The sequence below is a fragment of the Pleurodeles waltl genome, chromosome 3_2, assembly GCF_031143425.1.
Source record: "Pleurodeles waltl isolate 20211129_DDA chromosome 3_2, aPleWal1.hap1.20221129, whole genome shotgun sequence".
NCBI lineage: Eukaryota > Metazoa > Chordata > Amphibia > Caudata > Salamandridae > Pleurodeles > Pleurodeles waltl.
The window spans coordinates 24,663,936-24,676,406 of NC_090441.1; the positions used below are offsets into that span (position 1 = coordinate 24,663,936).

General features: G+C 47.8%; 1 protein-coding gene across 8 annotated transcripts in view; it reads right to left on the bottom strand.

Annotated features, from left to right (window-relative positions):
* The window catches only part of NF1 (neurofibromin 1), a 1,379,374-nt gene that overhangs the window by 330,844 nt on the left and 1,036,059 nt on the right, over positions 1-12,471 (bottom strand). For all 8 annotated transcript variants that reach the window (XM_069226659.1, XM_069226655.1, XM_069226657.1 and 5 more), the window contains one exon: positions 3,710-3,811. In XM_069226659.1, the coding sequence (XP_069082760.1) occupies positions 3,710-3,811 (102 nt within the window). The remainder of the gene's footprint in view (positions 1-3,709; positions 3,812-12,471) is intronic.

Sequence of the window (12,471 nt, forward strand, 5' to 3'; positions counted from 1 at the left end):
CAAAATGTCCTGCAGGGACAAAGGGCAGAATGCCCTTCCATCGGACCTGGCTGTCAAGGAAGTAGTGTGCTGTTGTGGGTCCATTTTAGTTTGCCTGGGTATAGGAGCTTAACTTCGCTTGTAGGCCTGTGCCCTTTTACCTAGATAACATGCTCTGTTTTATCATTAATTTTTATTCATTTTAGCATTGCTTGCATTTTTAGAATAAATGTTTTCATTTCATAATCAGTTGCCAGTCTGTGAAAGCGTCATTATCAGTAATGTACGTACGGGATTGTCATCATGTTCTTTGCTTTACATTGGACAAGAACAGAATGTGAACATGTTGGACATTTGTTGTGATACTGCTGATACAGATTTGTGCACACAATCTAACGTTTAGGTACATATCCATGTCAGGATGTCTGCACGAACAACATGTGCCTCATAAAACACCCTGTGAGACCAAGGCCATTAGAGGGGATTCCACCCAGGATATTCCATCTATACTGTACATCACTTTGCAGCAGACCTTGGCCTTTGTATCTCTAAGGAGCCTGACTGGAGGCCGACCTTGTCCCAAGGTAAAGGGGTTGGGGGCTCTTCTCATGCTTGCTCTCTTTAGGATAGAAAATAGAGAATGTTTTGGGGGTGAATTTGCATGTTCATGTTTATTGCTATATGTTGGGGTTGTTCATATTTACATTGCAGATTGCAGTCTTTTCAATAAATGTATTGAAAACTATCCTGCATCTTCTTTCATTGCCTGTGTGTGTGCGTGTGTGTGTAAGAGACTTATTGCTAAAGAGAGAAAAGGGTAAGCCTTGTTCCACTGCAATTTCCCTGAGAGGTTTTCAGAGTCAATGGTTAGGCTGCCAGAAACCACCTTTACTATCTGGGTTAGGTGAGGTGCTGCTAGAGAGCCGGAAGGATTGGGCCAACAGCTGCCAACTGGTGAAGGAGTGACTCAGTTGCCTACAAGCAGAAATGCTGCCACCCCTAATCCAGAGGTCTTGTAGAGATACAAGAGTCCTTACAACAGCACCGTGATCAGGGGTACTGACAACAACAGTGCGGCCTAGCAGATGTGAAAGAACAAGCACTCCATGTGCCAGCACAGTGGTAGCAGCCTTTCTTCTGTTGGAGTGACTTCTTAGTCCTTCTGGCTGCTTTTTAGCCAGTGCATAGCAGATTTTATTGCACAGGACTATTCCACTTGACAAAGTTCCCTTCTGCACACACTTCCCTTGCTTCGTTCCAAAGATCCCCACCAAAAGATGATCATTCACCCAAGGATCCTTAGTTACTATTTTTGAAAAAGCTTAAAGCTCTTTTGTGTCCCAAAGGTGGAGCCTCTACTCCTCTTTGGAGGGATGAGGTGAAGCAAAGAACGGTAGGGGGGTGGTGATTTGCCCACCATGAAAAGGAGTCCTGACGTGCAGCACAAAGGTCCTCAACACCAGTTTATTTGGACAAAGGGGGTGTAGGGCAGTTGCACAGATAAAGCCTCGCCTGGAGCTCACTCATGCACTGAGCTGTAAGAAATTACAATGAAAAAGACAATTTGGAGATTCAGAAGACACAAAGAGTAGCTGTGCATCAGCTCAGAGGGCAAACATATGAGAAACGTCAAGACACATTTAAGGTCCCACTGAGCCTTACAAATGGTTAGGAAGGGAACATGTGTTTCAAGCCTTCAAAAAACTTCATCATAGAAGGTGATCTAAATAAGGGCAGTTAGTCTGAAGGAGCACACAAATAGCTTTTAAATCATGCCCATAACATGGTCCTGATGGTTCAAAGACAAATAAAAACAAACAGGGCATTAAACAGTTTAGTTTGTAAGTGATCTATCTTGTGGACTCCATACAAGATCACAAATTTGACCCAGCACCTGACATAAAAGAAAGTTATGGAAGGATGCCTGGCAGCAAGGATGACATCCACCACCTCAGGAGGAAGTTCAAAAGCAGTTAACTGACATCATTCATTCTCCACGCAAGGATGCGTAGGTTGGGTAGGCAATGGATGAACGATCCTGCTCTGCTGCTGAGGCAAGAGAACATCCTGGAGTGGGAGTCTGATCTGTGGGCAGATTCTCCTGGCAAGAAATTCCAATATCACACTCTCCTAGCCCAATCTGGAGTCACTAGGATAACGAGGGCCTGGTGGTTCCAGCTTTTTTCTTTTTTTTTAAAGAACTCAGGGCAAGAAGGTGTTTGAAGCCCATGTTCCATTCCAGCTGGAATGCATCTAGAAACACCTGTCCTAACGAAAAATTAAATGAGCAAAACCTTTGACACGGTGTTCAATGGTGACTGAAAAAGATCTATCCAGGGTTCTACTCACTGCTGGAATACTCTCCAACCATTAATGTGCAGGCACCATTTACAATCCACCAGGAACCCTACATGATCTGGCAGGCACTAAGCTGCCATGCGCCATCAGCTGTGCTTGCCATGACATTCAGGTATCCTGCTAGCTGGTTCACTATCAGGGAAACACATTGACACTCCAGCCAACTCCAAAAGAATGCAGGCTCTTGGTACAGAACCATGACAAAACTCCACCCTGCATGATGCCAAACCACACGTCGGAAGTATTGTGAAAGGGGTGCAAGTAACAACATGTCTCTGCACCTTTTCATTTGGAGCAGGGTAGTGAGATGGGATTGAGTCCTGCGCTTTGCTTTCTTAAACTTATGCTTGGACTGACTTACCAAAGAAATTTGAGTGTGAAGTTGAGAAGTCAAAGAAGCTGCCTCAAGATTAGGACGGGATTGCACCAGACTTGGATCAGGAGTAGTACTTAAACAAAAGCAGTGCTTACACTTCTTGTGTTCAGCAACACACAGTCGCCTCCCAGTCTTGGATGACTTTAAGGAACACGAGGATACAATTAGGGCACAACAGAGTTGTGGCCCGAGCCCAGACACCAAAGACACACCTTGTCTAGGCCTGTAACTGAAATCTGCTTACTGCAGTTGTGACAGGGTTTGAAACCTGTCGTATTGGGTGGGGGGAGACGTCGTTAACTAGCACAATAGTGAAATAGTTAAGAAGCTGTCTGAAATACACCTAAATCTGCAGTGGAGCTCTCGATCTGCATAATAAGGCGCAGAAATGACAGCAGCATGCAGAGATGTCGCTTATAGGTGGCTCTGCTCCATCATTTCTATGGCTGAACTATAACTGAGCCGCATGGCCCCAATTCGCAGCATGTGGGAGTTGTTGGGTCCGGTCTAGTGCCTGGGTAAAATTATAAGGTGAAGAATATGTACCTAGAAGTATCCATCAGAATGAAAACAGTGCATGTGTAGCCATAAATATATCTAATTACCATTCAATTGTGTTCCAATTGCTCACTATACATAGGAAAGAGCACCTGTATACAAAGCATTTTCATTCAAAGGGATACATAGGATTTAATGACATTAAAAGCATCACAAGAATGAGAGACAAGGCAGAACTTCACATATTTAACAATTCCTAAAAAAGAGAATACTAAACTAACTGAAGAACATAGTATTATTTCATGACAAATACATACAGTTTAGATGAACAGTGAAACAAGATAACAAAGAGGTGTACCTCCTAGGTATTGACTTTAAAAATATATGACAGAAGCACTCAAAAATTAATCATAAGACCAAACACAAAGTAGTAACAATTCAAACAATGCAATGACATTACAAAAAACTGATTTCTAATCCTTGAAAATCTTAACATACCTTATTGAGCAGGGGCTGAAGTTTAGTTAATGCAATCACTGTGGCTTCTATTAAGACTTGACTATTGTAATTGTCAGGTCCCTTCAGGCAGCTTTCTAGTCCCTATATTAGAAAAAAAATATTTTGCAAAGTTATTCCACTATAAAGCCCCTCACATATGATAAAACAATCAAAAACAGGCGACAGCTAAAGTTCTAAATGAGGCAACTATGACCGCAATGTACTTAATCTGTTACAAACTGAAATGTTAAGATTTGGCAAAATGCTAGAAGATTTGGAAGTCAACCATTTTCTCAGATTATGCATGTTGTATTTACATTTTCTGAAAAAAACAAAAGGTTACAGGGACATTATAGTTGGGTTCATATTTTACCCACACAAAACCACAGAAATTCAGCATCTATAGCTATGCCTATAGTTTATACTTATGTTAAGAAACTATAACTGGTGGCCTAAAGTTAACTAACGGCACGAGTTATAGTTTCTTCAGGTAAGTGTAACTATAACTGCTGAATTTCTATGGTTTTGTGTGGGTAAAACGTGAACCTAACTATAAGTGCAAGTTACTTACCTTCAGTAACGAAATATCTGGTAGAGACATATTCTAGTTGCAGATTCCTTACCTTCGAATTTTCCCCCAGGCGCAGAGTGGATCCGGAGATTTTTCTTCGAGCCATACCCTTGCGCGTCGGTAGGTGGCGTCTGTCGACTCCGCAGGAGTGGTAGGCGTTGTGATCGCCATGATGACATCGGGAGTAGTACATAGACGCCGCCCTTGCGCAGTGACGTCAGTTTCTTTTAACGACTTTCCACACCAGAGAGCGCAGAGCCACCAAGAACACTGAGATTGGTGCGCCAGACCTAAGGACCTGAAAGGGGGAATCCCTGTCCCTAGAAATCAGTTCGCAAGCGGGGAGGATGGGTGGGCGGTAAGGAATCTGCAACTAGAATAGGTCTATACCAGATATTTCGTTACCAAAGGTAAGTAACTTGTCCATCTGATAGAAACTTCTAGTTGCAGATTCCTTACCTTAGAATAGATACCCAAGCAATGGCATCCTCGGTGGTGGGCTGCGAACCAAGATCATACTAGAAAATCCTGCAGACAACCAAAGTAGCAGTCTTGACGGACCTGACTATGCAGGCAGTAATGCTTAGCAAAAGTGTACAGGGATGCCCACATAGCTGCCTGACAGATATCCAGGACAGGAACTCCCTGTGCTAACGCAGTGGAAGCCGCAGTTGCTCTGGTGGAATGAGCACGCAAGCCTTCAGGAGGTTGCTTTTTAGCCAAAGCGTAGCACATTTTGATGCAAAGAAGCACCCATCGAGAGATGGCACGCTTTTGCACTGCATTGCCTTTCTTCACACCCACATAGCCAACAAAGAGTTGATCGTCCACCCGGAAATCTTTAGTATGATTGTGGTAGAACACCAACGCTCTTTTTGGGTCCAGATGGAGGAGTCTCTCCTCCTCATGGGAAGGATGTGGGGGTGCCTAGAAGGTAGGCAAAGTGATGGACTGGCCTACATGAAATGGTGAACCACCTGAGGAAGGAAGGAAGCTCTAGTGCGTAACACCACTTTGACAGGGTGTACAGACAAGTATGGAGGCTTTAAAGAAAGGGCCTGAAACTCACTCACCCTGCGGGCAGAGGTGATAGCGACCAGAAAGACAGTTTTGAATGTGAGGAGCCGCAAGGGACAATTATGCATTGGTTCAAAGGGGGTACACATCAAATAAGTAAGTACAAGATTAAGATCCCACTGAGGCATGATAAATTGAGTGGGAGGAAATAAGTGGGTGAGCCCTTTTAAGAACCTACTCACAAGAGGGGATTTAAAGAGTGAGGGCTGATCAGGTAGCCAAAGAAAGGTGGAAATGGCAGACAAATACCCTTTAAGGGTGCCCAAAGCAGAGCCCTGCTGGGCTAAAGAAAGGATGAACAGAAGAACCTCTGACAGAGGGGCAGAAAGGGGATCAACAGATTTGTTGGTACACCATGCCACAAATGTATTCCAACAACAGGCGTATACAGTTTTAGTTGATGGACACCTGGCTGCCAAGATAACATTGCAGACTTTGGGTGGCAGGGCAAATGCCGTCAACTGTTGCCGCTCAATCTCCACACATGAAGGCAGAGGTTGGACAGGTTCGGGTGGAGAACCGTCCCCTGCTGCTGTGACAGAAGATACGCCTGAAGAGGCAGTCTGAGTGGAGGATCGATGGACATGCTCAATAGCTCTGGATACCACACTCTGAGTCCAGTCCGGAGCCACCAAGACAACTTGAGCCCGGTCGTACTTGATTTTCTTGAGAACTCTGGGCAGAAGAGGGATAGGCGGAAAGGCGTAACGGAGGCCTGAGCTCCACTCGAGACGAAAAACGTCTCTGAGCAAGTGCCACCTTGCAAACTACAACACTCAAAACAGCTGACATTGCGCGTTCTCTGCGGAGGCGAACAGATCTAACCAGGGCTCTCCCTACTGCTGAAAGAGACCTTGCACCACCTCCGGATTGAGGTGCCATTCGTGAGCATCAGCAGCTGAGTTCGTCTGCTCTGGTGTTGAGAGAGCCGGACAGATGTTGAACCATCAGGGTAATGCCCTGATGTTCCAGCCATGTCCAGAGGTGTAGTGCCTCCTGACAAAGGGTCCAGGACCCTACCCCGCCTTGTTTGTTGGAGTACGACATGGCGGTAGTGTTGTCCTTGAACACCTGCACCACTTTCCCTTTGAGAGAGGGAAGGAAAGCTTTCAACGCAAGCCTGATCGCTCAGAGCTCCAGCATATTTATGTGGAGCCCCGACGCCGGCGGAGACCAGAGGCCTCTGATCTCCGCCTCTCCCATGTGGCTGCCCCAACCCAGAAGTGACGCATCTGTCACTATAGAGAAATCCGGTTGGGGAAGGGACCCAATTTGGATTCGAAAGCCATCACTGCAGGTCTTTCGCAGTCCCCTCCGAGATCTGGACCATGTCGGAGAGATTTCCCTGATGCTGTGCCCACTGGAACTTCAGGTCCCACTCCAGAGCCCGCATATGCCATCTGGCATGTGTTCCTAGCAGGATGCAAGAGGCCATGAGGCCCAGCAGCCTCAGAGTCAGTCTCACCAAAACCCAAGACAGAGGCTGAAAGATCGGAATCATAGCCTGAATGTCTTGGACTCGCTTGTCGGGAGGATAAGCCCAAAATTGCACTGTATCCAGAAAAGCTCCAATGAAAGGGAGCGTCTGAGAGGGAGTCAGGTGTGACTTTGGCACGTTTATAGTGAACCCCAGCTCGTGCAGGAGGTTCACTGTAGTCTGAAGGTGGGAGACGATTGTCTGGGGCGAAGGGGCCTTCAACAGCCAGTTGTCGAGGTAGGGGAAGACTGAGACTTCTAACCTGCGCTGATGAGCTGCAACCACCGCCATCACTTTCGTGAACACTTAAGGGGTGCTGGTAAGGCCGAAAGGGAGCACGGTAAACAAAGTGCTTGTGACTTACCATGAATCGTAGGTAACGTCTGTGGGCAGGCAGGATGACGCTACCATCCAGTCTCCTGGGTCTAAGGCAGACAGAACCTGAGCCAGGGTGAGCATTTTGAATTTCTCCTTCTTGAGGAATTAGTTCAGATCCCGAAGGTCTAAGATAGGATGTAAGCCCTTGTCCTTCTTTGGTATCAGATAGTAGGGGGAATAACAACCAAGACCTACTTCCTGCACAGGGACCCTTTCTATAGCTCCCTTGGCCAAGAGAGCTGAGACTTCATGGCGGAAAAGCACCAAATGATCCTCCGGAAGATGAAGGAAGGATGGTGGCATGTGTGGTGGTGCAGATTCGAAAGGGAGGGAGTAGCCCTTCCGAATGATCTGCAAAACCCACCCGTCCGTGGTGACATGTTCCCAGTGGGGCAGGTGATGGCGGATCAAGTAGGTGGGAGTGAGGGGACGGACTAGGAGGGTTTGGAGACTGCAGCGGGGGCAGAGGTGTACTGGACAGACCTCTGGTTCCCTGTTCCAGCCCACAATGGATAGTGCACTTTGCCGTGTCTCTCCAATCTCTACCTGCTTGGGAGACGATAGCACGGGCCTCCTCCGGTATCTGCAGCAGGACTTGCGCAACCGTATCCCACAGGCAGTGGGTATAACACCCAAAAGACATGCGGCGTCACAGACCGCAGTGAGAAGCTGGAGGAAGAAAACAACTTCTTGCCAAATTGTTGCAGCCTTTTGGATTCTCTATCCGGGGGTGCAGAAAGGAACGTGCCAGAAGAAGAGGAAGCCTGGATAACAAGACTCTCAGGCGGGGGGTGTTGGGACAGCAATTTTGGGTCGTTCAGTGCGGGCCGATGGCCCGAGCGATAGTCCTGTTCACAGGAGCCCCCGTGTTGGGTTTGGACCATGTACCCAAAAGGACATCGGTGAGGGCCTCATTGAATGGTAGAAGGGGTTCTGAAGTAGAAGCCCCAGGCTGAAGCACCTCCATCAGGAGATTAGACCTGACTTCCACAGTAGGTAGCTCAAGGCCAAGGATCTCAGCTGCCCTACTGACCACCATACTTGTAAGTCGCTCCCTCTGCCGTAGCCACAGTAGGAGGAGACAGCATGTCAGCGTCAGGAGAAATATCCAGACCACCGGCTTCGCCCAAATCCCGGGCCCAGTCCATAGCAGGGTCATCCTGGTATTCATAAGGATCCAGGGACCCCGTCAATTCCTCCCCGTATTCGTACCCATAGGAAAAAGGGTCTGAATCCGACCTCGGGCGAATAGGCCCCATGCAAGCCGATGGCGTCGGCCGACGCCGTTCCGACTCTGAGTCATCGAGGATAAGAATTGGGTCGACGTCAATAGTGGGCACTATCGACGTCGGGAGCGTCGATAATCGACCCGGCGCAGGTGAAGGTCTCAAAGGTGTGACAGGCGGGGGTCGCTCCGGCTCTGGGAAACTGAGGGAAGCGCAGAGTTGACCCAGATGCAGGCTCTGAGGACGGAGGCCTAGTGCGAGGACACTCGTCCCGCGCCAGCCGAGCGACGGGGTGAAGTCGGAGAGCGATGGGACTTCTTCAACTTATTCTTCTTCTTACCTTGACACACTAGGATTTAAAAAAAGACGAGTGGTGATGACTCTGCGACCGATCTCGAGACCTTCCTCTCGAGCGAGACAGGGACCTACGTGGAGTCGAGTGCCGGGCCGCCATTAGCTTTAGGGACTGCTCCCTCAAAGCTTTTGGGTGCATGGCCCGACACTCTGAGCACGACTACGGGCCGTGGTCACGCTCAAGGCACCACAGACAAACGCAATGAGGATCCGTCACCGACATCGTCCGATGGCAGTCCTCACAAGGCGTGAACCCGGTCGTTGGGGACGTCTCGACACACCAAAGTCGTACCCAAAAACTTCAACATAACGGTCGAATTCGGCCAAAAAAATAGCCAGGGTACCTCTCTCCGGATCAGCACGTGGCGTGGAAATAAAAGAGCTGATGTCACTGCGCGAGGGCGGCGTCTATGTACTACTCCCGACGTCATCATGGCAACCACGACACCTACGGAGTCGACAGACGCCACCTACCAATGCGCAAGGGTATTGCTTGAAGAAAAATCTCCAGATCCAGTCTGACGCCTGGGGGAAAATTCAGAGTAAGGAATCTGCAAATAGAAGTCTCTATCAGATTGTCCATGTAACCTTTGTTTTGTTTTTTTCAGTGAATGTTTATGGGTTTGTTTTCCATTGGGCTTCAAATCTGCAGATTTACACTGGGGGTTGCGCTGTGTACTGTGGATTGGCCCCCCAAAAAATTCAAATATTTTAACCATGAAGGGTCTCTTAGAGGACCCCACCCTAAGTGTGCCATATGGGGCTCAGGAAACCTCTATCCTGAACCCTTATGTGTACTTTTAGTTATGTTTTCTCCCTGGGGGCCCAGCCAAGATACAAAATGGCAGCTGCAACTTTCCTTTCAGGTTGCGGTCAGCCAATTAGGGCCTTGCTTTTCGCTCAGATCTGGTGGAACTCTCAAATCCCCTGCAGGTAATCACGTCTCTGTGTCCCTAGATATCTATATTTCTTTCTTTAATAATTTCCAAACTATTAAACAGATTTTAAAAAAATTACAAAAAGGGCTCGTTCTACACTAAGATATACCTTTCTGCAAAAATTGCATTAATTTCGTTCAGCGGTTTATGCTGTAGTCGTGTCTAAAAACTGCAAAATATCCATAGACACGACTCAAACAAAATTTCCAGGCAGCAGCTAAAGTAACTACTACACTAATTTTTAACATTTTGTGACGAATCGTCAGACGCCGTGAAAGTTATTAGCAAAACAAAAAAGCTTTGTCTATTGGAAAAGTTGGTCCTAACTAAATACTTACTGGTTTTTGCAAGTAGGTAATATGTGCCACATACTGAAAGAATACATTATGGGTAACTGTGTAATATGGGCCAATATTGCTGAGGGGTCCTCGTGACATTTACAAACCACCTGAATCCAAAGGCAATAAAGGACCACATAACACACTACTCGCTATGTATTTTTTATATTACATGATTTATTCAATGATTTTAATACTCTTTAAAAAGATTTAGAGCATTCGAGTGCCATCCATTTAGTATTCACTCTTTGCCTGACCTCCTGGGGATAATGTGCAGGTATAATGTGCTGGGGATAATGTGCTAATATTATCCTCAAATGTGTTTGACAATGTGCGTTGTTAATAAATCAAATTGAAACGCAAAACACGCTGTTAAGAAATTAAAAACAAACACTCAAATGTGTAATTAACTATTGTAGTACACAGACACCAGAGATTAAGTTTAACAAGACATTTACAAAGGAAGAAAAAAAAGAGACCCTAAGAAAAATAAATTCGAACAGTGTGTGGCTCCCAGTGGTGGTAGAGACCCCCATGTACGTACCCCAACTAAGAAGTTTCCTTGCATCAAAAACTGGTATGCATGTCCCTGCTCAAACCAAGCAAAATCCAAAAAATCTGATATCACAATTATAATACAGAGGGTATACCTGGGGCATAGGTAAGTCACCCCTCTAGCAGACCTTACGGCCCTAAGGCAGGGTGCACTATACCACAGGTGAGGGCATATGTGCATGAGCACTATACCCCTACAGTGTCTAAGCAAAACCTTAGACATTGTAAGTGCAGGGTAGCCATAAGAGTATATGGCCTGGGAGTTTGTCAAACACTAACTCCACAGTTCAATAATGGCTACACTGAAAACTGGGAAGTTTGGTATCAAACTTCTCAGCACAATAAAGGCACACTGATGCACCCAGAGGGCATCTTAGAGATGCCCCCTTGAATACCAATCCGACTACTAGTGTTAGGCTGACCAGTTCCTGCAAGCCTGCCACAAACCAGACGAGTTGCTGGCCACATGGGGAGAGTGCCTTTGTCACTCTGTGGCCAGGAACAAAGCCTGTTCTGGGTGGAGGTGCTTCTCACCTCCCCCTCCTTGAACTGTAACACATGGCGGTGAGCCTCAAAAGCTCACCCCTTTTGTTACAGCACCCCAGGGCATCCCAGTTAGTTGAGATGCCCGCCCCTCCAGCCACTGCCCCCACTTTTGGCAGCAAGGCTGGAGGAGATAATGAGAAAACAAGGAGGAGTCACCTACCAGTCAGGACAGCCCCTAAGGTGTCCTGAGCTGAGGTGACCCCTGCCTTTAGAAATCCTCCATCTTAAGTTTGGTGGATCCCCCCAATAGGATTAGGGATGTGCCCCCCTCCCCTCAGGGAGGAGGCACAAAGAGGGTGTAGCAACCCTCCAGGACAGTAGCCATTGGCTACTGCCCTCCCAGACCTAAACAGACCCCTAAATTTAGTATTTAGGGGCACCCCAGAACCCAGGAAATCAGATTCCTGCAACCTGAACTAAGAAGGAGGACTGCTGACCTAAAAGCCTTCAGAGATGACAAATGATGACAACTGCTTTGGCCCCAGCCCTACCGGCCTGTCTCCTGACTCGAAAACCTGCAAACAGCGACGCATCCAACAGGGACCAGCGACCTCTGACCCCCAGGACCAAGAAACTCTCATGAGCAGATCACTCTTCCCGCCGGAAGCTTGAGACTTCACACTCTGCACCCGACACCCCCGGTTCGAGAGCCAGAGAACAAACACCACATGGAGGACTCCCCAGCGACTGCAAACTCCTGAGTAGCCAGAGACCACCTCCCTGGAGCCTCACAGCGATGCCTGCAGAGAGAGAATCCAGAGGCTCCTCCTGACCATGACTGCCTGTAACCTGGACCAAGCACTGCACCCGTAGCCCCAAGGACCAGAAGGAACCGAACCTCAGTGCAGGAGTGATCACCAGGCGATTCTCTGCCTAGCCCAGGTGGTGGCTGGCCCGAGAAGCCCCCCCTGTTCCTGCCTGCACCGCTTGAGTGACCCCGGTGTCCCTCCATTGAAACCAATACAAAACCAGACGCCTGCTTTGCACACTGCACCTGGCTGTCCCTGTGCCGCTGAGGGTGTGTTTTGTGTGCCTACTTGTGTCCCCACCAGTGCTCTACAAAACCCCCCTGGACTGCCCCCCGAGGACGCAGGTACTTACCTGCTAGCAGACCAGAACCGGAGCACCCCTGTTCTGATAGGCGCCTGTGTGTTTTGGGCACCACTTTGATCTCTGCACCTGACCGGCCCTGAACTCCTGGTGTGGTAACTTTGGGGTTGCCCTGAACCCCCCAACGGTGGGCAGCCTATGCCCAGGAACTGAGACTTGTAAGTGTCTTACTTACCTCACAATCAAACCAAT